The sequence below is a fragment of the Cariama cristata genome, unplaced genomic scaffold (assembly GCF_000690535.1).
Source record: "Cariama cristata isolate BGI_N322 unplaced genomic scaffold, ASM69053v1 scaffold327, whole genome shotgun sequence".
NCBI classification, from domain to species: Eukaryota; Metazoa; Chordata; class Aves; order Cariamiformes; family Cariamidae; genus Cariama; species Cariama cristata.
This window is the reverse complement of record NW_009625916.1, coordinates 43,172-70,778: the sequence shown is the minus strand read 5'-3', so window position 1 is coordinate 70,778 and position 27,607 is coordinate 43,172. Positions and strand designations below refer to the sequence as shown.

At 46.9% G+C, this 27,607-nt stretch overlaps 1 protein-coding gene across 1 annotated transcript in view; it reads right to left on the bottom strand.

Moving 5' to 3' along the window:
- The window catches only part of GNAO1 (guanine nucleotide binding protein (G protein), alpha activating activity polypeptide O), a gene marked incomplete at its 5' end in the record, with an annotated part of 84,169 nt that extends 61,871 nt beyond the window's left edge, over positions 1-22,298 (bottom strand). Inside the window, one exon of the mRNA XM_009703787.1 lies at positions 22,157-22,298. Coding sequence (XP_009702089.1) covers positions 22,157-22,298 — 142 coding nt within the window. The remainder of the gene's footprint in view (positions 1-22,156) is intronic.
- Between the last annotated feature and the right edge of the window lie 5,309 nt (positions 22,299-27,607).

Genomic DNA, 27,607 nt, shown 5'->3' with positions numbered 1-27,607 from the left:
AGGTTGTTTATCAATCCACTGGCCAGATCCAGCCAAAAAACCCTTCCATCAGACAACCCCGTGATGATGCCCGAGAGTGCCAACGGTAAGTGCTGCAGGGAGCATGCAAGAAAACAGCAGACTTCCAACTCTACTGTGCCCTAACTTAAGGCGTTGTTACAGTCTGAAAGCCCTCTTTATCTCACTGAAGCTTAATTGCACAAACCACTAAAAGCTCCCCACCCTCGCTCAGCGGCAGCTCTGGTACTGACTGATTCAAAACTTAAGTGCTTCCCAGTCCCTCCAGCGGCACAGAGGACGGTGGATTTGGATCCAGGTATCAGGAGTTCCCACGTGGCAAACCATAAAAGCTTGTAACTTTTAAATTCTGCTAGGTTGCTGTCTTTCTAACGCCTGTGTATCAACGGTGCGAGGGTTGAAGACTTGTTGGTACTGAGTCACTGGGAAGCAGAACTTGGTCTGAAACACACTGGGAAAGTTCACAGCTCCAAACTGACCTGACCCCTATGACTCAGGGAGTGTGTGTGTAAGCACAATACAAAATTTCACTTGAAGGTCAAGTTCAAAACCAGAAGATTCCAGCATTGTGAGAAATTACATGAAAGAGTTTAGAGGAGTAATGGGAAGTAGAGACTTAGCTAAAAGACACCCGGCATCTTCAAAGGCAGGAGAATCTCAAGATATGGCAACTGAATGGGCAAATACTGCAAAAGCCTCAGATGCTGAGAGACCTTCTCCCATCCAGGATCAGGCAGATGAATCCGAAAACATTAGCAGTGACCCTGTAGACCACCAGCATGGAGTGCTCAGTGAGAGACCACTTACATGGACAGAAAGTCCCAAGGGGTTTCAAACCTTGTTTCAAGTTCCCAAGCTCGTATATAGCAAAGGCAAAGGGGAAGGGTAAAAGGTGAGAAGTGTGGAGGACAAAAGGCAGGAAGAAAGATACCAATACAAGACAAATAAAAATTGAGTACTGTCTCACTTCAAAGTCTTCTTTAGTGTACAGAACATACCCTGCTGGAGTTTTTCTCTCCTTGCCAGCCTGGCATAAGCCCAAATTAAAACCAGAGGATATTTTTCGCAATGCAGTTTTTTTTTCTTTCCCCTGATCCCATCCCATTACTGGTATCAGCCATGGGTAGCTAATATAATCAAGAGACTAAGCATGAGAATGAAGCTTGAAGTAAAGATCAGGCAAGCAAAGCTTATGGGAGGTGGGAATGGCCACTGGATACTTGGACAGCTTGACATGATTGACCTCACTGGGAAGAAAAAGCCTGAAAAACCGAGAAGAGAAGCTGTAGAGCGGCGAGGGGAAAGAAATAGCAAAGGAGGTTCAATTATCTGCTTGTACACATGCATAGCAGCCGGTGAAAACACAGAATTTGAGACTGCGTACATCATTATTGGTTACAGGTCAGACTGTCACCTCATCTTACGTCATCTTACTCAACATACAAAATCTCTCGCTGGATAACTTTTCCGAAAACGCTCAATTTCTCCTTCCATCAATTTTTGCTACAACGCTAGCTTTCCGCATGAGCAAAAGTTGATGTTTATGATTACGCTTGCAAATGCCAAAGTTCCCCAAGAATCCAAATAGATCCACGTTCACCTGACAAGTGTACTATTTTAAAATCTTTTGCAGTGAAAAAAAATCCACGCTTAGGCAAAAAGATACATAAATAGCAGTCAGCTTGGCGTCATTATCACAAATACAAAACACATTTGGGGACCTCTATTATATGCTGAATATTTTATTCAGTCCTGCAGTGCAGTGACTCCCTAAACCTTTACTGAGCTGAGCTCTGCTTTTGAGGCTCTAATTTGCTGTTGCCATGACATTGTTAATGTCTGAATTGCTTTTTTTAACCACTCTTCTCCTTTTTTCAATCTCTTGCAGAGGCATTCTGAAATAGTGGGCATGAGCTGATCTTGTGGAACAGCCTGTGTGTCCTCAAAACTAACAGAAGAGTGTTCGTTTTTACAAGCTGGATGGCTCATACAGTCCTGATGGATGGATGGATGGATGGATGATCACAATCCTGGCGGACGATAGCTTTTTCATTGGAGGAACCACAGTGAACATATTTGACCTAGTTGAGATAATTTTGGCTTTGGTGGGGGGGTGTGTGTGAGGGGTGGGGGGCTATTTCATCTGCTAGGTTTTTTAAATAGCGACATTCAGAAAAAACATTAATAAATAAGCAAATATTCCTTGTTCTCTTATGCTTAATTTGGCTTCCAGAGTGAGCAGAGTGTACATAATAACATTAAATTGCTCAGCAGTGAGTTTATTAACATCCTTGCTTCCCAGATCCAACTGAGAAAGGAAAAATCTCTGTCAAGGTCAAGCTTGGCAGAACAGTATTGCTTCCTCAGGAAACACTTTTTTCAGGAGATGTGCTTCCTTTAAGGGGATAATACCTTGCAATTGCCTGGCTTCTTAATAATACAGCAGCCTTTATTGTTCAGGGGTTTAAAGAGGACATTTTTAGTCGTTTTGAAGAACAGGTCACCTCAGCTCACTTTCCCTGGGCTTCGACTCTTCCCTCTGATCAGCATACCTGGCTGTGCACATCCTGCAGGACATCTCTGAGACTCGCATGGCAGCAAACTCTCCCATTATCACCTGGAACTGCAGCTACACCAGGCTGGCAAATAACCCTTTGCCAGTGTGGGCGAGGAGATGGAGCCCAGTCCGTCTCTGCCACTTTCTTGAGGGGCAGATCTCAAGAGTTTTCTGAGTCCAAACCTGAAGTGGCTCATCTGAGGTCACCTGCTGTCAGCTCCTGCCAGCAAATGCATCCAATAGTAGTCCTAGACCCTGGCCCAGCATGAGCCTGAGCGAGACTCCAAAGGTATTTTGATACTGATATTTTTACCTTTGGGATATGTCTTCTGATTACCAAGGCTAGAGGAGTGGAAGATGTTTAACAAGTGTCAAAACTTTAAAAAAAGCAGCAAGTTTGACAGAATGAACAGTATGTTCTCTAAAGGCACCATCACGATGGCAGGTGAGACTTCAGCAGTTGTCGTGATGCAGAGGAACCTGTGGCTTTTCTTCAGTCAAGAGGGTGATTCTAGTCCTCAGAAAGCTGGCGTCCGCTGTCGGACTCGGACCCTGAGGGCACCCGGGAAGGGCTGATACTCGGATGCTGGCAGATCCCACGCTCGTGAGCTGTGTCGTACTGTAATGCAGTGGGATGTGCATGGCTGTAGTGATGTCTCTGCATGGCACTGGTTTTAATTCTGACGTATCAAGCAGAGATCGAGACCAGTTGCTCCCAAACACTCACTCTTACAGGATAGATGGCATTCCCTCAATGTCCTGGCCAGAAGTAGTTGGTGTCTTTTCAATTTGATCTCTACTCAGGTGCTGCTGGGCTCCAGCCTGGGCAATTTAGTGGGCAAAGACTCCTCTCTTACTAGGGCTTTCTCAAGTCAATGATACAATTTCCATTCAATGGGGAGAAGAATGGATCCACAAGAGTTAGGTCTTTTGGGGCCATACAGAGTGCAAAGCGCTACTTAAAACTTAATAACTCCATAATGGCTTTGAATATTTCCTTACTTCAGTCTCAGTTTTTATAGGTACATCTGAAAATAAACAAAGCCCTTAGAATGCACTAACAGTGACATCTGCGTCTTTCCAGGAACCTGCGCTATAAAAATGTCTACTCATCACTGAAAGGAACAGAGATCGACATTTCAGATAACAAACAAATGCCTTTGATTTTCTCTGCGTGCCAAGGAACACTGATATTGTCTCTGACTCCTGGGCATTCTTCAATGTGCCTCATTAGGACGTTATGAAATGTTGCTCTGTTTGTTCTGTTGCAGAATAGCAAAACAAGCCTTGGGGCCAGATTGACTTCAACGGAGCTGGATGTGCACAGGCTGAGGATCTGCCCTCCGCATGGGGATGCTCATGCCTGGCGTGGCTGGAGCAGGGAGATCTGGGAGAAGAGTGGGGAGAGGGAGAGATGATCCCCTGGCAACTTCTCACTGGTTTCTTCCAACAGCTCAGCTAAGGAAGGCCCTAACCTAGGGCTGCTTCTCTCTTTAATGTAGAAGCTTGATAAGACCAAATCTGTGTTAACATACATCTGCAGGATTTCAAAGGTTTTGGTCTTTAAGATAGAGGTGGAGGCAAAGGCAGATACAGAGCACTTTTAGAAACTGTTGTTTCTCCCAAATTGGAGCTCTTAAGCTAAACAGATAGCTGAAAACAGCTCCCTGAAAATATCACAGAGACTCTACAGTCTTGCTGTGTTTTTTCACTCTATGAATACCAGGGAAATGTGTTTGCTTTTTGCTTGTTGTTTTTTTTAAAAAAATAAACACTTTCAAACAGCATATCAGAGGTCCAAGGTTAAAACATGTATGGGGAAAGTTTCTACAGCTAATTTTACCAGTGCATGTAACAAATCTTTGGTGTTCACACCTACTAAGGAGTCTGTTGATAAGTCAAAGTGGATATCTGATCCCCACAAACGAGGTGAGCAGTTGTATGCACATACTCATTTATAATAACATACAGAATCAGCCCACACCTCTTCTGCTATTGCATACACCAGTGTGTTAATGGGTAATGTCTAATCCTGCCCTTTCCTAATCCAGTCGTGTTTGCTTAACCACATTAGCCCAGTTACTCCCAAGATCTTTCCCTCTATATTGAATAATCTTCAAGTTCAAGTGGCAAAGGCCCATTTCCATTTTTAGAGATTTGAATGTCAGCCACAGACTTAGATGGAGATTGCCCTGGAGATCTACCAAATATGGACTCATGAAAATTCAGTCCTTTTAGAAAGGTCAGAAGTGACTGGGATTGCAAAATCTCTTCTAGCCTGGCAAGCTTGCTCTGAGTTGCCATGCTTTGGACTAAGTGACTCCTGACTTTGGACAGAGCTTTAACAGGGTGTTCTAATCCTAGGTTTTCAGACGTCATGGTGGGATGTTGCCATGTGAACTCACATCAGTTTTATGTACAAATCAAAGCAGCGCATAACGGCTGGCTTCAAACCCTTAAAGAGTTTGCCCCACATGATATAGTTAATACAAAACTTTAAAATACTGTGATGAAGCAAATTAAGAGTGGTGTGAAATAGGTTTGTAGTTACAACATCTAATTAGGAAGCACTGTGAATTATATACTTTTTATAATATATAAGAAATAAGACAGCTGGATAGACCAACAAAAAGTTGCTTGTTGAAATCTAGGGATGCAAAAGAGTATTATACGATCAGCTCTTTCACCAGAAACCAGAGCACTTTAAGGTCTTCCTGCCTCAAACCCTGGACGGCTGTTTCCCAGGACAGCACAGATTAGTTTCTCTAGTTCCACAAGCAAGAATTAAGTCTTTCAGCTTATTTTTTCTTCTGGGCATAGACTAAGCGGTCATTGACAACATTTTTAAAGTTTTTGGTTGAAGATGAGCTGCTTTCACTGAGACATCACCTCCCAACCTACATCAGTCTAGCAGACAGGGTTGCTGACGCAGAGGGATCCTGGACCAGATGCTCTGTTTGTAATGGGCATGGATCCACCACCTCCTTGAGGACTTTGGTTGAAGATGAGCTGCTTTCACTGAGAGATCACCTCCCATCCTACATCAGTCTAGCAGATAGGGTTGCTGACACAGAGGGATCCTGGACCAGATGCTCTGTTCGTAACGGGCATGGCTCCACCACCTCCTTGAGGACCTTCCCTCTGGGGCACATGGAGATGGTGGTGGGTGCAGGGAATTATATACTTTTTATAATATATAAGAAATAAGACAGCTGGATAGACCAACAAAAAGTTGCTTGTTGAAATCTAGGGATGCAAAAGAGTATTATACGATCAGCTCTTTCACCAGAAACCAGAGCACTTTAAGGTCTTCCTGCCTCAAACCCTGGACGGCTGTTTCCCAGGACAGCACAGATTAGTTTCTCTAGTTCCACAAGCAAGAATTAAGTCTTTCAGCTTATTTTTTCTTCTGGGCATAGACTAAGCGGTCATTGACAACATTTTTAAAGTTTTTGGTTGAAGATGAGCTGCTTTCACTGAGAGATCACCTCCCATCCTACATCAGTCTAGCAGATAGGGTTGCTGACACAGAGGGATCCTGGACCAGATGCTCTGTTCGTAACGGGCATGGCTCCACCACCTCCTTGAGGACCTTCCCTCTGGGGCACATGGAGATGGTGGTGGCCGCAGGACCTCACTGTGTAGGCTGCTGAGGTTTAGCATAGCCTGCAAATATATCTGCCTTCCTCCACCTACATGTGGACATAGGAACGGCTTTGCTGAGACAGCTGTCTCAGAGCCTGGCTGGCTCCAGCCCCCCTGGACTGATGTGTGAAGAAGGCAGGATGGCTCCTTCAGAGAGGACAGCAATGTGCAGACCCAGAGAAACTGTCCCCTTCCCCTCTGGCACTGCTCACTGCTCGTTGCAGGAGCCCTGCTCCTGAGTGAACGCCCAGAGAGTCACTGCGCTCCCGTCTGGGTGCCCTGGGGGCGCTTCTGTGAGACACACCGACTTAGTCTGACATTTAATAAACTTCTTTGTTTTTAATTTCATTTCTTACTCGCCAATTAAAGTGCCTTGTTGACATGGCAACAGAAGGGCATCACTAAAAGCATGGGAAGAGCAGGGTTGTGTTACCCCCAGGAACTCAGGTGGCAAAAACATCAGAGCATCGTCTGTCCCTTCTGTGCAGAGTGGCTCTGTCAGTCTGTCTGTCTGTGCCATCAGGGCCGCGGGGCCCTTCTGCTTTGACTTGGTATGAGAAACAGAAAACATACAGGCAGGATTGCCAGGGTTTCTTTGCTGACATCTCACCTTAAGAGGGTGGGAAAGGAAGCCTACCTCCAGATAAATAGTCTTGGGTGGTGTATACGGAACGAAAGGCTTCTGGCTTCTGCCCATGCTTTTGAAGGGGAGCTAACCAGGAGGCGCACGCTCAGGGTGTGTTGGCAGTGAGCGCAACGGCATCGTTGTCTCTCCGCAGAGGGGCACTGAAGCACTTTGAAGCCCCGGGATGAAGGCTTGGTGGTGAGGATGGTCCACGTGAGCCATCTGCCCTCTCGGGTTGCTCTCTGTCACGCTGTGTGTTGTATTTGCAGAGGCAGAGCCTGCTCTTGGAGACAAGCCATTCCCATCGATACTGAATGGGACAGCTTTAGCCCTGCTTATTTCAGCCTGTCCTAGTCAAAAGCTCAACTTGTGGATGAAAGAAATAGCTGTTCACAGAGCTAGGAGAGTATATGCAGATCTGACCTTTAGAGCAACCTTTTACAGCTACGGAGATGCTACTACTTTTATCACTGCACTACTTGCTATCCTATTTAGCATTCAGCTAGAACCTACTGCCCCTTTCTTTCCTGTAAGAGCTGGAAACAACCATCTAAGAAGCTTTGCTGGTGGTCCTGCACGTGACATTGGATATCCTTTTCTTCCGCACATCAAGAGCTTTATTTCTGACTGCTCTTAGCATAGGTGCATTCAGATTTAGGTGCTAGGCACTGCTTCAGGTGCCTTGGATTTATAGCTGTAATTTTGTGTGTGTGCACCGAGGTACTGGCAGCTTAGCTCATTTTTTCACACAACGTCCCGATATCTGGTTCAAACCCAGTAGTATGGTACCCCACAACAGAGGTCAAGGGCTGGGTCTCTGTGGCTTTGGAAAAATTTCATCTCTCAGAGCTAACACCTTTACCTCAAACATTAATGGGCACTTTTGATTAGCAGCCCCCCCTTCCAGGACAACTGAGAAGAAACAGAAATTAAGTCGGTGTCTCCCTGTGGCGTGCCCAGACTCGGGTTGCCATTTGCTTGACTGAAGCTCACCCGAATCCTGCCACTTGCCTTGGAAGGATGCACCGATACTTCCCCCAGCTCCTGCCCCAGAAGAGAGGAGCTGTCTGGTTCAGCGAGGAAGAAATAGAGCAAAGTCAGCATCGCCCCTGCCCACCTGAGGAGACCTCACTCTTTAGCCTGTGGACAATCAGCCCTCTGCTAGAAAAGCCAAGAGAAGATCCCAGTTCAGTGCTTGTGGGTGGGATAGGGACAACTGGTTCACTAGAAACTGTCCTGGCACTATTAAACCTCCTTTGTGGTGTGGAGTGTAGCAATCTGATCAGTAACTCCTGGTCTGAATCAGGAACTGCATAATCAGTATGAAGGGAAATCTGATTTTTTTGGCTCGAGGAGCTTGCTGGACTAATTCTTCTGGATCCCAGGCAATACGCTACAGCTTCTTACGGAAAAGGGCTTATAATCGCACGGTGTGCTGGTGCTGCCTGATGCGTATAATAGGGTTTGTAAGGGCTGCTGGGGAGAACATCTGTTTACATCTGGAATTTAACTCGCAGAAAGCTGGTGTTTTGTGGTGGGCTTGGTGCCTGAGCTCAGTTCTCTTCCTAAAGGGTCACTGAAGACTCACTAGCACTGGAACTAATTCCTGGCAATCTCTTGGAGGATTTCAAGGCAAGTCAGATAATGATAGTGTAGAGTGACAGGCTTCCCCTTCCCATCAACCCTCGCTGTTTATTTGCTGCCCACTCATTCTCTGCAAAGTCGATGGCAAAGGAGAAAGGGATGTGGCGCAATAGCCCCTCCACTCCCTCCATCCTTTCTGGTCTTGGATCAGCCCAGAGAAATGAAGCTGAAAATGTATGCTGACAAGCAGCATGACCTCAGAACTGGGGTCTCGCCTGCCCAGGATTTTAGGGGACAAATGATTAGTGGTGGAAAGGCAGCTCAGAGCTGCTGCCTGTGTGGATTACTATTAGCAGCTCTCTCCTCCTCATCTTTCTTCTTTTTCCAAATAAATGTATCAGCTGATCGTACCTTCTGGTTTGAAACGTGCTGGGCATGTCTTGCTCCTTGGCCTTACAGTGCCGGGGTGTCCAGGGAAGGACAGTCGGAGATGACTGCATGCAGCGGCGTGGCTGGCTTGCGGTTGCAGGCTGCTGGGGAACATCCAGTGCGGCAAGTGCCTGAGCAGGGCCAGGCTTTGCATCCTACAATTCTTTCAGGAATGGGACGAGGGGAGCCAGAAAAGGGGTGTCAGCCCAAGAGATGGCTTTTAAGCTGATTCAGTACTGTAAAATGTCTGTGCGTAGAGCCCACGAGTGTGAAATAAGCAGAGGTGTAGTTTGGGTCCAGCCTCTCTTGGTTTCCGAAACCTCATGGCCTGAGAGCCTTGATGCTGAAATTGCTCAGAGTCCTCATGCTGGGGGATAGGCTTCCTCCTCCTGGTACACAATTCAAGACTTTAGGGGTGGGATTGTTTTGTGCATGTAAATTTTTTGCTTGGATCGTCAAGAAGAAATAGAAGATGCTTGTCACTTAGTCTGCAACAACGTAAAGAGCAGCTGAGCCAAAGGCTCAGCCCTGCAGAGCCTTGCATGCTGCCACAAATTGTCCTATGGCCTTCCCTGAGGTTTTGTTCTTGGAGAGAAAGTTGAGGAAATAAGGATTTTTGCCCACTCACTTGTCACAAGACCAGCCTGAACTTGGCTCATGATCCACTGTAATGCTGAATATGGTCTTTTCAGCCTTGGTACGTCTTTTGCCTCTGGAGTAAATCAAATAAAGAAGCCTGCAATAGCGGCAGGCACAGACCAACCGCAGACAGCAGATTTAACCCCATGCCGTTTCCCGGGTGAAGTATCTCACCAGTGGAAGTGATTACGGGAGGACACATGCGTGCCACGACAGCTAAGAGAAGCAGAACTTGAACTCGCTGGCAAAAAAGCTGTGCGCCTTGGGAGGGGTTGCCTGCAATGCGCATTGAGGGAAGCTGTAGTAAAACAAAAGTCTGTTTGAAACTAAGGGACTCGAACAAGGACAGCACAAATATCACCGGTTAGAAACCTTTGCATGCCTCATAAATATGGCAGTGGAACTTGGCAAGAGAAAAGCTTTCCGAAGCTTATAGTACCAATAACAGTAATGAAGGAGAATAAAAGCCGGAAGAAAAATGGCTTCAAGACCTTTGGCTAAGGTGCTGGTGAGGAAAAACTAGCCTGAAATTGCCCTGTTTTTGGCATCCACAGAAATGTCACACTGCGCCTCCAGATAGGCTGTGTTGCCAAACCTGCCTTGCATAAATGAAAAAAAAAAAGTACACAAATGCGATGACATGTAGAAGGAAGGAATGGAGATGAGACCTGGTTCTCACTTGGAAGAAACTAATTCATAACTTTACAGAACTAACTCAAACTCACTGGATGATTACTACTGGGATCGCTTTCTTCTCAGAAAAATTTTCCTCTGTTGCCTGCAATATCATCTACCACCACTAAAAGCTCTCGTAATTTTAAATAAAAACTCAATAAAATTGGCAAGCCATCCATTCTCCTGGCCTCAAAAAACACTCTCTACTTCTCTGCTGCTGCCTCCTGTTGCTCGGCTTTGATGGCACGGATGGACAGGCACGGGTGGGAGCTGGGCTGAGCTGCGCTCCCAGGGGAACGAGCACGGCTGGGTCCCACTGTGCCCTTCCCGAGGAAGGCTTGGCAAGAAGGCTTCCTCCTCTGGGGCACAGCAGCTGCCGGCAGGTAGGAGGGAATGGGATGGGACCCTTTCTGCTTCCCAAACCTGTGAAGAGCTATTTTGGAGCTGTAAGTCTGTTTGCATCTTCTTTCACTAATGGATGCTTGTTTCCTCTGTGCAATACACTGCTCTCCCATCCCTACTTGCAAAACCTCTTCAGATTGGAAGCAATTTCTGTGGAGGACAGTCTTGTTCCTGTTTTGCTGTCAGCCTAACTAAAAAGTAACTGGTTGTCTTCAACACATCACCCAACAGCCTAGATACCTGACTGAACATCTTTAATGAATATCCAGCAGGTAAGATTGATTAGTAAACCCCCTTCCAAAAAAGGAACAAACATCTGCTCAGGGATAGTTTCAAAGTGCAAAAAGATGGGTTCACAAGCGGATGACAACCATATAGCTAACAGGAGCATGTTACTATGGGACTGTTCCTATGTGTCACTTGATTCTCCATTCCCATGATCTCAGTGTAAATAAGAGTAACTCCCCTCTAATCAATGGAGTTAATCTAGTCTTAAACCAATCTATAGGAAAATGAGGACTTAATTATAACTAGCCAACGTAGGGGAATTATTTCTTATCAAGGGAAAAGTATCTAGCAACAGTCACGCCATCAACACAGATGTAATATGCTGCAAACCAGAAACTCCTACAGCCCTGGAAAATGAAGAGCACAGCAGAAAGGAGGAAATTTGTTCAAAGCCTGTGGGTGAGATTTTCTTTGACTCCTGAGTGGGTTTTGACACTCAGGAGGGATGCGCTGTGCTGCCTGGAGTGATTCCAGGGAGACGTGCTATGGATGTAGGTCTCTACTGAGGAAGGATGAAGCACCCTGGGGCCACCAGCAACCATCTATCAAAAACCCTAAACCAGACACAGGCTGCTTCACCTGTCCTGTGCTTTTTTCCTGCACATTTTCTCTCTCTGTCTTTGACCACAATGCTAAACATTGCCGTGGTGCAAAATGATACTGTTTTACAGCGGCTCCTGAGGCTTTGTTGTTTCTAATCTTCATCTGGAGGTTGATTCTTTCCTTCCTTTGAATGAAACGCCAGGAACTCCTGCCTGGTCTCTCACCACAGGAGTCCTGACCTGGGTGAATGGCATCTTCGGGCTCCTCCTGCCCTGGATGAGGCTGGTCCCTGCTGCATGGCTAGATGTTAAATGAGTTCCCATGTGGTATCTTTAATTAATTATTACCAAAGTAAACAATACTGATTAAAAGCCTCAGTAAAACCTGTATTCAGGTAATAAAGTCTTCATGTGTGGCAGACCTTCTGCCACCCCCATGATTGATGCAGTACAAGAGACATGTTCAAGGTATTGCCATCCTGCTGTGCCCCTGCTTGGGGGAAGGCAGCCGTCCCCATGGTGGCTGCAACAGCTCCCTTCCCGGCTGACTTACCACGGCTACGAGGAGCAGACTCTCGCTTTGGAAGGCTGGGTTTCCCCTTTGGAGGAGCAGGGTGGTGCGGGGCTTGGGCACAGCATCGGCACATTTTAGTTTCCTCAAGGGCAGTGTACCGGCTGGGAGTCTCTCTCTCCTTGCCTCACCAGCTCAGCAAAATTCCGCTTTTGGAAGGATGGGACTTCACAGCCACAGGCCACAAAATGGCTCCTCTGCTCTGGTCTCTTCCCCTGTCTGGGCTAATTTCAGCACGCGAAGGGACTGGGCTGTCATCAAGGCCTCCGCACACCTCCCCGCCGGAGCTAACAACAAAACCTGCTCGGGAGTCTCTCTCTCCTTGCCTCACCAGCTCAGCAAAATTCCGCTTTTGGAAGGATGGGACTTCACAGCCACAGGCCACAAAATGGCTCCTCTGCTCTGGTCTCTTCCCCTGTCTGGGCTAATTTCAGCACGCGAAGGGACTGGGCTGTCATCAAGGCCTCCGCACACCTCCCCGCCGGAGCTAACAACAAAACCTGCTCTGCGCAGAGCCCGAGGCAGCCGAGCACCTTTTTTTTTGATCTTTTGCAAGGGCACCTGATGTCATATCCCTCCAGGGGCTGAATTACTTTGGGGTCTGTGGCCAGAGCAGACCACTGCAGGAGAATATTGTGTCCTACGTTTATAGCACCTACTGTAAGCAAGGACCATGTTCCCCATCCCTCCTCTCCTACGTGCCCGGGCACAGCAAGGCAGCTGCCTCGGCTCTCCTTCCTCTCTCCCAAGCCGTCCCAAGTCCAGCCTGCCTGTGCTCTTGCTGTTTCAGAGCAAAGACTCTGCTATCCCTCATCACAATCCCTGAATAAACATCGAACGACAAAGTCAAGGGAGAGTTCCCTTCCGAAGACATTTGTTTTATGCCTTTTTGTGAGTTAAGCACCAGAGATCTGTTTAAGGCCAGGGATGCCCTGTATAAATGTTTTCATTTTATATCTGGAGATGTAAAATAATAGGAACATCTTAGAAGGCATTCAGAAAACAAATATTTTAAATGGCACTCCTAAAACTGGTGAGTAAGCAGTGTGACTCAGCAGCGCTTCCCAACACTTCCCAGAAGATACGGAAATAAATCCACTTAATAACTGACATGTATTTGAAATGTGCTGAGTAGTTTGTAGTTATTTGCAATTGAGAGAGCTGACTTGCAGTCATACCTGAAGACAGCACCCTGCCTGCACCAGGCTGCGGCCAGATGCAACCTGGACTTCAGTCTCAAACACAGTGGTGACTTTCTGGAAGGATTTTAGCGAGTGTCCAATCACCCATACAGTCAGAAACATGTATTAGCATCTTTGAAGCCTCTACCATGGTATATGTTCAACCTTAGTGCCTCAGTTGTGCAGTACATCAAATAACTAGACGTATTTTTTGTTCTGGCTTACAGGTCCTTCAATCTCTTCATGGACAGAAAGGCTCTAGAGAAGGACAAACAGTATCTGACTGTGTTCACAGATGCTACCCAGGGCAAGGCCACTGCTGTCTGCTCTGCAGGAAGCGGCTGCGCTGAGCCCCATCAGATGGGCTGAAATCCACCTTGGCCAGGCTGTGCCGTTCTCAGGGAAGGAGTGGATGGTGGTGTGGAGCCGGCCCTCACCTGACCTGCATCCCACCCTGGATCCAGGAAGCCCCTTTGGGGGCAGCAAGGAGGTTTTCACCTGCTTGAGGCTCTGCCCCAGCTGTGCTCTTCTGCCAAACATTTTTGAACACCTCGTCTGCTGTGTTGTCCTGCTGTGGTGCTTTCCAGAGGCTCCCAGAGAAGCCATCTTCCACCAGTATCTTGTGGGAATGGACCGCAGCACCCCACCTGTCATTAATTCACCACTAATGTCAGAGTCCCGTCACTGCTTCGCTCTCCCCTGTGTGCCGAGTGCTTCCCTGTCACACCACCTCCCTAGCATCCCTAACTGCGGGTGCATTTGAATAACAAATCTCACAGGGGAAGGCAGGCAGCCCTTCTTCCAAGGGAACAGGGTTGGGCTTTTTTTTCTTCTTTTCAAACTAAAAATACTCCCTATATCATCCAAAAAATCAGTATCAAACACATAAAGCTCATGGAGGAAAAATACATCCCTCTCTGAGTAAAAAGAGAGAGCTTGCAAGGAGCAGGGCAGACTAACCTCCCTGCAGCACGGGGTCTGCATTTTCACAGGTGAACAGGGATGTTGGTCAGTTTTGGGGGAGGTGGGGATCGTTTTCAAGAATCCTTTGGAGGACTAGTGTTGTTCATTACTCAGAAATCAAGCCTGAAATGGCAGCTGAAAGCAGAAGCACTAGAAAAAAAAAGCAGCTCTAAAGATGGATTTGCACCTGAAGACGTTGTGCTTTCCACCAGCCAGGGAGCATACAATGCCAGGAGAATTCATCTGACAAGCTTTTCTCCTGGCCACTAGCTGAAGAGGAAGGCAATACTCGTAATTTAAAAATCACCTTTTGGGTATTTCCTATTTTCACTGATCCTGCCATACACAAACACCCTCAGATCTCTTATCCCTCCACACTTCTAATGCCCAAAGGGCTGGGTGGCCCTTCAAGAGCGGGTTGTCCTGATCTCTCCTGACAGCATAGAAAGAAGAGGGAAAGTGCTACGAGCCTGAGCCCCTCTCCAACTGGAATTCCCTTTCCTGGCACCAGTGACCACTGCCTTGTCCTCTCACTGTGGCTCTCTGGGAAGACTCAGGCACCATTTTCTTTAAAGCCCTCTTTAGGTAGTGAAAGATGTGATTAGATTCAATCTGGATCTTGGAGCTGGGGCAAGATGACTGTGGTCTCTCTCTTATCAATGACTGATCCCCTGAGATATCTCTTTCCCGCCTCTGTTTTTCTTCAAAAGAAAATTAAAAGGTTAATTTTAATTGATGGCATCTCTTCTGGTCATTGGTTTTATAGGATGGTTAGGTATAAAGCTGATCTCAGAACTGGGAAGGTGGCTTGGATGGCAAGTGTCACCAACCTACAGCGCCTGGCTGATGCCAAGTGCTCACCAAAGAAACAGATCTGAGTGGCATTTTAAGGTGTGATTGCATCACTTATTCTCATCTGGCTCACTTAAGAAATGATGCTGAAGTGCAGCAAAATATTTTTTTTCCCTAGAAATGTGTTCCGCAGGAACAGGCTTCTGACTGCGCAGAGGGACTGGGAGACCAGGTGAACTTCCATCCCACCCCGTCTCCTGACCGCTGCCCATTCACCACCAGCCCACCGCATCCGGGAGAACCCAAAAAGCAGACCCGATGTTTACTTTTGAGTGAGGATTAATGCGTTGCCATGCCAACACCAGAGATATCATCCTGAAGCAGGACCACCATGAAAAACATCACGCTGGCACATCAGCCACTCAGCAAGGTGGCACCTTCCAGAGAGCAGCCTTCCCCACGACACGCATTTCCAACTTGCTATGCAACTGCCGCCCACTCTCCCCTGCCTCCTTTCGGCTCCATTTCACACGACCTTTTTTCATTCTTTAGGAATTTTAACTAAAACTGGGTACACTGGGCCACCCTGGTGGAAGTCTGGGTTTTTAGAGCTCTGTCAGTGATTGATAGTCTTCTGCTGGAAGAAAGGTTAGCTGATACTGCCTTGGGGTGCAGCGGTGTCCGTGCAATTCAGTCGTTTACCTAGAGCACCCAGCTGTTTCCACTGCTCTTACATTTTCTAGGCTATTTTTATTTGAGTCCCCATTCCCCCAATTTCCCCCAGAGCCGGTATCATCTCCCTCCCTCACAAACTCAGGATTTCTTCCTGCTCACAAGCACTGTGACACTTTTGCAGAAGAATGGGATTCTGACTTGTTTATCATCACTACTGCTGCCCTATAAATACCTGTAATCTGTGTGGTGGCAGAGCTAAGATCACATTTTAGCCCTAAATAAATTGCTAGTTTTCTATTGTAATTACTCTAGGTTGGAAAGGAGGACGGATTGATGAACTTAGCCTAAGTAAAACTACATGAAGACCTGGCAACCTCCAACCCTACAACCTGTTTATTTAATTGGATGGCTCCTCGAGGCCGAATTCTGTCTGCGAGAGCAAGCCATGATGTGTTTATAGCCATGACACAAGCTTATTTTGTCTCCCTTCTAAATGTTATCTTTATTAGTAGCATGACTACAGTGAACCAGACACCGGTTCTCGGGTGATCTTTTTTGCTGTATGAAGATCATGATACGTTATTGACTTGATGACCAGGACTTTAGCTTTGCAGGAGCGCAGAGCCAAGCTGTGCTGTTGCAGCTGCGGGTCTGGCCGTGGGTCTCAGCCGACTTGGCTGGGATTTCTCCTGATGATGAGTGAGTTTGACTCTCCCTAAGAGGCAGAGCAAAGGCATGGAAGTAGACTGTTTCAGACTCTTTTAGTTGGTGCAAAGGGCTACCATAAACTGTCTTCATGTTCTGCTGTTACTTTACTGTGATTGTTTATTAGAGAAAGATTTTGTATTTTCAGGGCCCCAAGGGATTTCTAAAGGAGGAAAACACATTTGTGGGATGTGGAAGGCACAGCTTTTGGTTACAGAGACTCCAGAACTGGTGCAGCAGGGCTTGTGGGACATTCACCATGACCACGCAGGCAGAGCTTACTCTGGGCTTTCCCGTGTTCTTTGCCGTGTCCCTCTTTGTCCCGCACCCTCATTTTGCAGCAGTGATTCCCAATACATTGGCTATCTCAGCCAGCAACAACAAGCCTTTCTTGAATGAGCCAACCATCTCCCCGGCAACCAGGCAGGCTGTGAAAATAACAAGTGCTTTCCTTTCTGTTTTATGTTCCCCACCTCTCAAGAAATTCCCTGCCTTTTATTTGTCCCCACCGCTCAAAAACCTGAATGATGGTAACTGAAATGTACCCTGTAGAGGGACGAAGAGGGAGGTGCACAAGAAAGATGACTTTGAAAAGAGTGACAGATCTTTACACCTTAGCGAAGGGCAGGCTGAAATATTTGTCCGGCGCTGTTCCAGTGATGAACCCAGCAGAGCCAGTACGGCACGAATGGTTATACGCATGCCGTAGCTATTGCATGCAGCAAACAAGCAGACTTCAACTGCAGCTGGACATCCAGCCAAATGCTGACACCAGGCAAAACTGAGGTGGCTAATGCCCCCCTTATTCCATTTTCCCTTTTCTCCCACTCCATCCTGCTCCTCTACAAAGCAGCCCTAAGTTACTCTTCACCGAGGTGAAGTTCCCATCACTTACAACAGCAGAAGAGCAAGGGTTGGCCGTATCCTCACTGTAGAAACCCCAGAATCCTGCGTCCATCCCCCAGATCACCCCATTAGCTACCAGTCAGCAAACAGAGGCTTCCTACCAGCATGATGGTGCTTGATTAACCTTGACTGCCCTCCTCAAAGTTATTAGCAGATCTTTCACATTTCTCAGAGAGCTTGGGTTAGGGACACACAGTAGGAGCCAGCTGGTCTAAACAGATATCTGCCTGAAACGAAGTAAAATCCACAAATATCTTGAGCTGGCAAGTAGAAAAATCCAAGTTACACAGAAGCAGGGCTTACAAAAGAGAGCTCCCCCCACATGCTGCTCCCTTCCAGTGACTGGAAGGCAGCAGGTGACAGTGGCTCTGTCCCTGTTCCTGCCACTGCTGAGCAGGAGCGAGAAGAAGAGGGCAGCTCCTAAAATCGCCTTGGAGACACGCAGAGGGGATGGGGCTGGAGGCACCAGGTTCGGAACCAGGTTAGACACAGCTCCAGTGCACATGGCTCCCTTTGCCAGCCACCATGGATGGGCTGTTCAATTACACTAACTAGATTTTTTTGAATATTATTAGCCAGTATTTTAAAATGTCCCAGGTATGCCTTTCTTCAGCTCATCCTTCTAGAGTTACACACTGTATACAGCATAAGGTCACCACAGACACATTTTGCTACAAAGCCTGAAAGAAAATAAATTCCCCATCAAAAAAATTTAACCCTTTAGCAGCTGTTTCGTTTTCCCTGTCATAGTTGAAGCAGAGACATTTCCAGAGGCCCACTGGGAAAAAAGTTCAATTTGAAGGTCACTGCCTGCCACCCCTGGAACCCCAGTGCTGGACCTGTGACCCTGTCACCTCAGATACTGGTATCTGAGCCATGCAACTGATAATTAGGATTCTCTGTTGAGTAATTTCTGAACAATTTCAGCCTGTTTCTGTCTAGTTTGTGCTAATATGAACACGTTCTACAGCTGTTTTCATACCTGCCCGCATGAGGCAGCATGCTTGCCTGGGCAGGCTAACTGCAGCCTGGGACCACTCCAAGCTGCAGCCACCCTCAGACCTCCCAGCCTGGCTGCAGCTCCGGCATTTCGCCCGAGTGGGATTGTAGATGCTGCATTTCCAAGCAGCTTCTGAGGTCAGCATTGACCCGCTGAGGAAAAAACTTTACACTGCTTCTGGTTGGGATTTCTGAAGCCAGGCTTCAGAACTGGGTCTGCAAATGAAGAGATGAAAATCCAGCACTTCCCTGCCCTTCCTGCTTGATCAGATCCAAACACTTGTGCTGACTTCCAGATTCCTGGCTTTAAATCTCCATTTCCCGTTTGCTCTGCCTGGGTACACTGAAAGGGAATCAGTGAGGAGCTTGCTTTATTAATACATTTGCACTTTAGAGAACTGTTTCATCCAGACGCTACACGTTACGCCTGACTCCTTCCTGCCTGTTAATCTGACTGTAAAGGTAAGGATTGAGTAGTGCCCTACGGGCCAGCTGGAAGGTCTTGAGTAGCAGAGGTGAGACCAAACCTCTGCCCTTCTTCCTTCGCGTAACCCCTTGCTCCTGGCTAGTCAGGGATCCAGACCTAGAGCAGTGATGGCCCTGGAGAGATGAGGAACACCCACGGATGCCGCTCCTCCCGCAGGCAGCTCCTGTCTCCTCACTGACTGCTCCTTTTGCTCCTGCCCTCTTGCAACATGTACAGGATTTGTGACTTTGCACTTGCACAGCTTTTCTGGAGTTTCAGACTGACCTTCTGGGTTGTGGGTGGCAATAATGTGCCATGAGCTGGCAGGACGTGCTCCTACCTCCCTGCGCTGAAGGACACGAAACAAGGACCTAGGTGCTGCCCGCAGGCCCTGAACCTTTCGTGAGCCAGGCACAGCTGCAAGACAGCTCACTCCCCTGAACATGGAGCACATCTAAAAGTGAAATCCTACACGCAGACTGTTTTGTTCTTAACCTGGGGACAGGTCCTTATCAGGAGAGAGGGTCAGCGAGACCTAGAGCATCTGTTTTTCATGATTTGTCTTTTTATCTCGTATTTCCTACATTGATCTCACTTTGACTGACAAGAGCTGAGGGGTTTAGTCTGGACTCTTCTCCCAGTCTTTTGCTTCTATTAGACTAAATACTGGAGGTATAATTAAGGGCATGAGAAAAATGAGAAGAGTGAGAGAGGATTCGGTTATTTTACCTCAATAACAAAAGCACAAATCATCTCATTCGCATTTATTAAATAGAGGAGGGTTTTTTTCACCCTGAACATTGTCAGGGTGCCATTTGGAAGGGATACAGGGGCAGATGCATCTTCCATGAAGTCGGGGTGGGGGAAGCTGTAATAGCCAAGCAGTCCCTGGGGAAAACCTGTCCTGGGCCCATGCCCCCTCCCTTCCCTGCTGCTGAATCAGGCTCGAGCAGCCGCAGCCCTGGCCCCCCCTCCCCAGCTCTCTTCTCTTGGGGGCTTAAGTGATGAGTAGGGGAAAATCCCCCACTAAAAGATGCAAATGACTTTTAAAATAGAAAAGCTTTGCTTGAAAAGGGATGAACCATGTAGCATAATACTCAACAAATCGCCTGTTTAATGGCCTCTCTTTATAGCAGCTGTGCATTAATAACAAAAGCAGGGTAGCAGAAACCATGCGCTTCTTTGTAAGATTAAAATAAATACTATTTCATACTAATAACCAGTAACTTTTTGTGGAGGTTGACTAAGAGAAAGGAGCAAGTGAAAGACCACGGCCTGAGAGACTTGATTTATTTCGTCTTGATTTCTTTTCATTTCCTTTGTCTGTTGCTGGATGAAGGAATACTTCTCCCTTCTGCAAAGGGAGAAGACACTCTGAAGCAGCCCTCCCAGACTGTTGGTTGGTTTATAGCGGTTTGTTGCAGGTTTGCCTGTACACAGTCAGCATGACACTGCTGTAAGACAAGGAGTAATTCCTCCAGAACTACATACCTTAGGGGAAACGAGGTTGGGGAGAGCTTAATCTAACTTGTTTTTTACTTTGCAAGGCACAACCCAGGATCCCTACTGCCATAAAGCATCAATTGAAAGAAGTAGTTCACACTAGACATAAGGAGACACCTTTTCATCATGAGGACGGTAAAGCAGTGGGCCTGGTTGCCCAAAGAGGCTGTGCAGTCTCCAACCTTGGAGGATTTTGGACCCAACTGGAGGAAGCCCTGTGCAACTTGGTTTGATCTCAGAGCTGACCTTGCTTTAGCAGGAGGTTGGGCTAGACACCTCCTGAGCTCCTTTCCAGCCCGAGTTATCGTATGATCCTAGGAACATTCGGCATCTTTTCCACAGGAATATGAATGGACGTGACATTTTGTGCAGCTCAGTACTCCATCTCTCATCAGGACTCCTGGCAGTCCTGATAACAGCTCTGCCTCTCCACACCCCGTACTCTACCAGGCCTGGCACTAAAGCAGTGCTGAGTTTCCCTCCTCAAATTAGGACTTCAGGCAATAAAAAAAAAGAAAAGAGATTTTACATTTTAAAGCTGTCTGCCACAGACTATTTATCAGACATGGAGAATGATTTGTTTCTGTTTTCCTGGGCATAGGTTTTTAGCTGAGACAAGATACGTTGCCTTGCTGAGAGCTGAGTCACCGAGTAATCAACAGATTAATGTATTCAGTTCGAAAGCCATCAGCATTAGTTCTCGGCAAGCTCACAAGAACTCCATTATGGTATCATCTCTATGTTTGGGATGGAAATGTCTCCAGGATTGAGAGTTCCTGTGGGAAAAATCCCTAGATGGAAAGACATCAAAATACCCCTTTGCGATGATAGGGAGAAATAAGGTACCTTTTCACACAGTAACACCACAGCAGGATTTTGGCATCCTTTCTAGTGAATGCTTTTATTATCAACCCTCAGATAAGGAGTCTGGGGTATGTTGTACATCTGTCGTTTGATAGCTACCTAAAAATAGTCATAGCAAACTCAGTGGCATTTAGGACTTTGCCTTTACCAGGTCTTTAATCTGAAATTATTTTATTTTCCATTTCCATTTCCATTTTATTTTCTTCCAATTTATTTATTTTGTTCCAATTATTTTACTTTCTCTGGGATGGCAGCATGCAAAAAAGGTGGTCTTGACTTCTCTAGGGCTTTGAGTTTCTCTGTGTGGGCTTGGTCTGAGCCAGAAATGCAAAAAGGAAAGGCAGAGGCTGGCAAGGGCACCTCACAGAGGAGCCACTGTTTAAAAATAGGGAGCTGGTTAAAGTAACAACAGAGTAGCAACTGCAAAAGGTCAGGCTGGCCTAGGTGTGTGGCATGAGAAGGCTGCCAGACATCACATAGTTACTCTGATAAGACAGAAACTAACACTGCTGCTTAAGACCCTGTCCATAGGAACCTCACTGAAGTAATGTATCTTTGTTAGCAAGCGAAATTGCTGTTTGGGTACACTTGAATGCCGGATGTGTGAGCGAAAGCCAGGCAAGCCCCTGCAAAAGTCAAGTTAAGCCTAAAAACTTTCCTATACGAGCAGGCTGGTGGAAGGGATTTGAAGAGCAGCAAGACTTCTCCCTGAGACATTTCTCCTTGCAGCCTGTGTACCCAGCATACGCACAGTATACAGGACACACGTTCTCACTGTTTCCCCAAGTCTGTCAGTACCTCTGTCTAGGCTGTCCCTAGATAATAGATTTTTTTTGTACTGGCCTGGCTAGTGCCAGGGCATGAGAGATTGTGGCTGTTGTGACACCGAGGTCCCCAGGGCTACACTTCCTAGCACAGGTGTACAAATGGCATGTCAGATGCAGTTGTGGCTATGCCTCTGTCTGTTGCACAAACAGCATGTGCAATAGCCATACAACGATGTAAATCTTCCCCCCTCCCTCCTTTTCCCTCCAAGGTATTCAGATTGTGCAAATGCCTCCTGTTTGTGCTCTGGAGGCTCCAGGTGTTCATCTCTCCGTACCCAAGCAGTGGTGATTTTAACTTACCCGTCGTTCCTTATCACCGTATTCGATGCCCAGGGTATCCATGGCACGTACAATAGCTGCCAGTGACTGTATAGTGTTGCTGTAGACCACTGGCTTGTACTGCTTCACGTCTTCTCCAGAGAAGCCATCCTCATGGATGATCCTGAAGAAAATGCAAAAGACAAAAACCTCTTGAGAATGTCATTTCAATGGGGGAGACATTTAAAAGAGAGCTGTGCTCTTTTGAAGAGCACATCTGCTAGCTCGATTCTCTTCATTTAGTCAGCATTTCTTTTTAAACCTTTCTGGCTGTTCACCAGTGGTGTGTCTGAGCCCAGCATCTGGAATTACCATCCGTTTTGCTCTCTCTCAAGGAGGTTTTGTCCAGGGTCGGCGCATATGCTATCCCCCTCCCAAATGAACTGCAAACGCCAGAGCCTGGAGCCTGGAGAACCTCCTGTTCACCCGGTTACCAGTCACAGGGGGGAGGTTTCCAGGTCCTACATTACCTTTCCTGTCAAGGTCTATGGAAACATGTTCCATGCTTACAGTGACCATCAGATCAGATCTTAACCACTGAAACAAGTGATAGGAAACCCTAGTTCTTGTCTAGTCCTTTTCATAGTAACTCCTGAGGTGCCCTACAAGAGGAACCAGAGTCAAAATACCCCTGTATGCATGGGGACACAGGCATGGATAGGGCAAGTGACTTAGTTTTGTACCACTTTAAGAATTTACAACCCTCCACACCTCCTCCCTCTTCCCCTCTCCTTTAAAAAGTTCTGGGAGTTTGTCTCGAGGCATGTTATGTTATCCCTTCCCTCCGTCTCCATTAAACTCCACAAAAGGAACCATTTGGTGGAGCGAGTTCTTGCAGTCCCTTACTCGGGTCAGAAGACTGACCCCTATAATTTCTTCATCTCTAAGTAACTCAAGAACTAAGCCCGGGCGTGTCTAGAAAACAGCTAGGATTTGTAGAGCTAATTGTGTTTGACAATAATTCTTCCCAGTGAAGACATAAGTTATGATCCTGTCTCTTAAATATTGGCAGAGAGGATGATCTGCTTAGCCGAAACGAAGTCCTTGCTTGTTCATTCTCAGATCTCACTGGACAACAGCGAATCCTTCAATAACAGATCTGGTCACTGATAAAACCTACCATCCTGCCTATAACAGCATTTTTGTTTCCTTTTTTTCTAAATCAGATGCACACAAACCAAGGTCCTGACCAGTGCTGGCATCTCCCGCGGGAGAGGGAGCGCTAGCCGGGATCACAGTGAGCTTGCAATAGATATAGTGCTGGGATGGCGATGGAGAACGGGGCTGGGTGCCAGCCCCGTGTTATTAACAGATGACTACATGAAGAACCAGGCTGACAGAAACATGCTGACAAAGACACAGATCTCCTTCCCGTGATGTGAAGTTCACAGAAAGGTTTTCTAACCCAAGTGACCGACTCTCTGTCCTCCCCACCACAACCTTTGCTCACTCATCACTGAACACTGAGCTCCTGTGAGGAGCCACTCCGACGCCCTCTGAGTCCTGGAAAAATACGACTACAAGCAAAGACCACCCAAGACAGGCAGTAGTTCATATTAATTGGTGTTCATGAAATTTTTAAGCTACTGATCTGAGGAACTGGGCAGAGGCCCCTGCTCGGGTATCCCAGCTCCAGGAAGGGGGAATGGTGCTGGTGTGCTGGAAACAGCACGAGGGGCTACTGGTTTGTCTCGCCTAGGCCGAGAAGAGCAGGGGTGGATGAAAACCCTTCTGACTTAGTAAATCCAGACTTGCCAATTTGTCAAGATTTTTTTCTATAGCTAGTTTTGATTTTGATGAAGAGTTACGGACGATAGCAGACCTTGTACTCTGTAGTTTTTATTTTGTGTGAACCCAGTGCCTGTGCCGAGGTTTGGAATAGCAGCATTTGAGTAAGAGGAAGGAGGGGGGCCAGCAGAGCCGTGTGTCTGCACTGGATCTCACGGATCATTTACTGTAACTCAGACAAGCTGCTGAACTTCTGGAATATGTGTTCTTTGTCAAAAGTTGCAGTCAACCTGAAGAGCTATGGCTGGCACAAAGCACAAGGATCTGCATCAATCCTGTTTGAATTCAAGAGAGACCAGTTCCTCCCAGCTATGAGCATGACAGCAAGAACCTCGGCAGAGCAGGGGTCCCGTGGGAAGCAGGCAGGCGGTTAGCAAAAGCATCACCAGAAAGAATTCATTCTTTCCAGTTAGCTGGCTTAGGGTTGGATTTGGGGGCAAGGGGGACTGAATGTTGGTTCTGGGGCAACTAAGAGAAGGAAACATAAGAGGAGGATAAGAAAGGGGCAAGAAGAGGATGGGCACAAGGGGCAGTGTAAGGGCCGCAAGAGGATGCAGCTGAAATTTGTTTGGTCCAGCCGTTGACCGTGCTGGTGGAGATCGCAGTGGTGCCCACACCTCGGGCTGGCTTTGGTTCTTCCTTTCACTTAGAGGCATCAACTAGGGACTGGCTATGGCAAAAAGAGGGCTGGACAGCTGTATAGTTTCTTTGGTCTTCTTCAGAGTTTAAACCATCCCTGGCCTTGTGCCATGAAGTTGTTGCCTGACATTTTCACTTCTAAATACTCAGTGTTTCTAAATACTCCAAGCCGGTAAGCTCCCTATCAAGTAACAGAGCTGCTTGTGCTGAAGGGGCAGAATTAAGTGATGGAGAGTGGCTCTGGGATCCCTCAGTGAACATACTGCTGACTGGGCAACACGCTGACATCGTTCAAAGCACAGACATAAAAGCGTTACTTTTAAAGGGGGCAGAAAAGAGTGTGGAGAAAAAACACCCCGATTGTTCTTCTGTGAAATCTCTCTGGGAAGGCAGCCACGGTGACTGAAAGCAGCGCTGCGGATGCCAGTATTGAAGTTTTGCTGTAGGAAGTACCTACGGATTAATCAATCATGCAGTTAGCACATTACCTAATATTTGAGAGAGTAAATCCTCACTGACTAGTGCCCTTCCAAAGCCTGCTAGGACACCGTGAAGTGGTTTATTGTCCTATATGCTTTTAGTAAATGTTTCTCCTCTTGCTTGCCTTGGCGATCTGATGACTGAACTCCTGTGCCAGCTTTTTCCATAGTCCTTTGGAAATGTTCCTGCTGCTGTTTGGGAATACACCTCTCTTTTTGCCTGCTATTTGCTTTACTGCCTAGAGGACACCTAAAGCTCCAACGACTCTCTTGGGAGGTATATTGTTGTGGGGCATGGCTTGAGCTAGCTTGTGTGCCACAGGACGCAAGAAGCAGTGAGGTTTGGATACCGTAGTGAGCTGTGGCCATTAAAAATGCATGGTGTGTAGGAACTAATAGAAGTGAGCAGAGACTGGGAAGTCTTTAAAGGTTCAGGCAGGGTGGGCTACTCGTTAAGCAACCTGCAAATTAATGGGAACAGAGGGGTTTCAACACTAAAAATGTGAATCTAATGTTTTCTGAATGGCTTGTATTTTTTCCTGTGTCTGAAATACAAAGGAATTGCTGCAGGCAGGTTCCTCTCTGCCACACTAGAGCCGGTTCTCTCCAGGGCAAAGGAAGAAAAGGGATTCAAGAGAATTCCTGGGGGCTGTGGAGGGGGCAGACAAGGCTGTAATTTTTAAAAGCGACTCTGAGCAATTAAAAAGCCATTTCGTTCACCAAGTGACAAATGAAACACCGTGCTGTGAATGGAATGGTGAGAGACAACTGAAGCAACCTGATTGTCTAATGTACCTGTTAATGCCTGTGCCCTATCCCTCAGTTGCTAACAGCAAAACCCACATGTTTGCATGTTACGTTGTCATACTCATTGTAGAATGGCATTAACAGACAGGTATTTGCTGGGGAAAATGGTTCCACTGCAGATCAGATCTTCTGCCATCCCCCAGCAAGTCATTAATCCTGAATAAGTGCCCAGTGCCTCAGCGATTATTGCTTAATTACAAAATAAATGAAATACTTGGAAACAGGGGGTACATTCTGCGTAGCAGCTCGCTTTGGCTTCTGTTCAACAAAGCATTTACATGCCTTCAGCCTTTCACTACAAAACGAATGTATTAAAAAGGCAAAGCCAAAGATAATTTTGCCGTATGTCCCTGCTGACACCCTCTGCCCCAGCGGTTGTGAAACGGCAGCTTGGAACAAAGCACACAACAGCTCTAGGGCGGGAGGGCTGGAGCTCAGCCTGGGGCTGAGCCAAGCAAGGAGCCAGTTTGCCTAGGTCACTCCTGGGGGAATATTTGTCCATCTAGCGTGAAAACCTCCTGGAGCAGAGGCTACAGTTTCCCCCCTCAGGGCTCCAGCCCCAGACAAGTTATTCTGGCACTTTCCTTCCAGCCCTTCCAACCTAAGCCAGGTTTAGTAAATGCAATGACTCTTCCCTACACCTTCTCCAACTGGGTCCTCCTCTTTCTTGAGGCACAGTGCCCCAGACTAGACCCAGTCCTCACTCCTCTAACCTGCCAAGAGTATTTCAAGCTGTAAAGCTTATTCTCCAGTGTGCTGAAGTACCTCTCCCAGCTCCACATCACTGGCAGGTGTAATTACGTATTTTCATCCATTTTTCCTTGATGAAAATTTTGAAGGAAACCAACCCAGACCCCTGCAGAGTCCTGGTTGACAGAGTCCTCTGCTCTGACCATGAGTCACCAGTAACTGTATTCTTTGAGAACAAGTTGTGCTACTCATCCATTTTTGTGTAAGATCTGAAGTACTTTTACCTAGACTGTTTTTCTAGGTCACTTTCATAAAGTCAGGTGGGATTGTGTCAAACCCTTCCCAAAATCTAGATATGGCACCAAGTATTCTTCTCCTACTTCTGGCAAGAAATCAAATGAGATTAGTTTAACGTGCCTCATTCTTGTATAATCCATGCTGGATGTCACTCATCGCCCTTTTTATCTCCTAGGTGCTTGCAAATTGTTTGATTGATAGTTCAATTCTCTTGAAAGCTTCTAGAAGTTGACTGGTCTATAATTCTTACTCCTCTTTTCTCCCTCTATATTTAGAGATAGATACCATGTTTACATTTTTTTTCCTGTCTTCTGGAACCTCACCTGCCCTCTAAGAGCTCTGAAGGAGAAACGTTTGTATTTCTGAGATGGCGCCTGCAGAGCCTGTAAGTATGTAGTAAGAAGTTCCTTAAACATGGCTGATCTGAAGACTTTTAATCTTACAAAACTTGCCCGTCTTGTGCCAGAGGGAGAGAGATGACAGCGCTGAGCAGTGGAGCCTGTTGTGGACACCCCTTCTCCCTCTCTTCCTTCCAGCACTCGGTATCCTCCATCCCTTTCACAGCTTTGCATGCAGGTTCTCCTTTCCTGACTGACACAGCCCTGCCTCATCTCCTGCGCTTTGTCATCCCTCCTAAACCTCGAGCAGATGCCTCTGAAATGTTTCCTGCTAAATTCAGGGAATTCTGTGTGGCTTCAAACTGTCTGCATCACTGTAAAAGATATACGTAGAG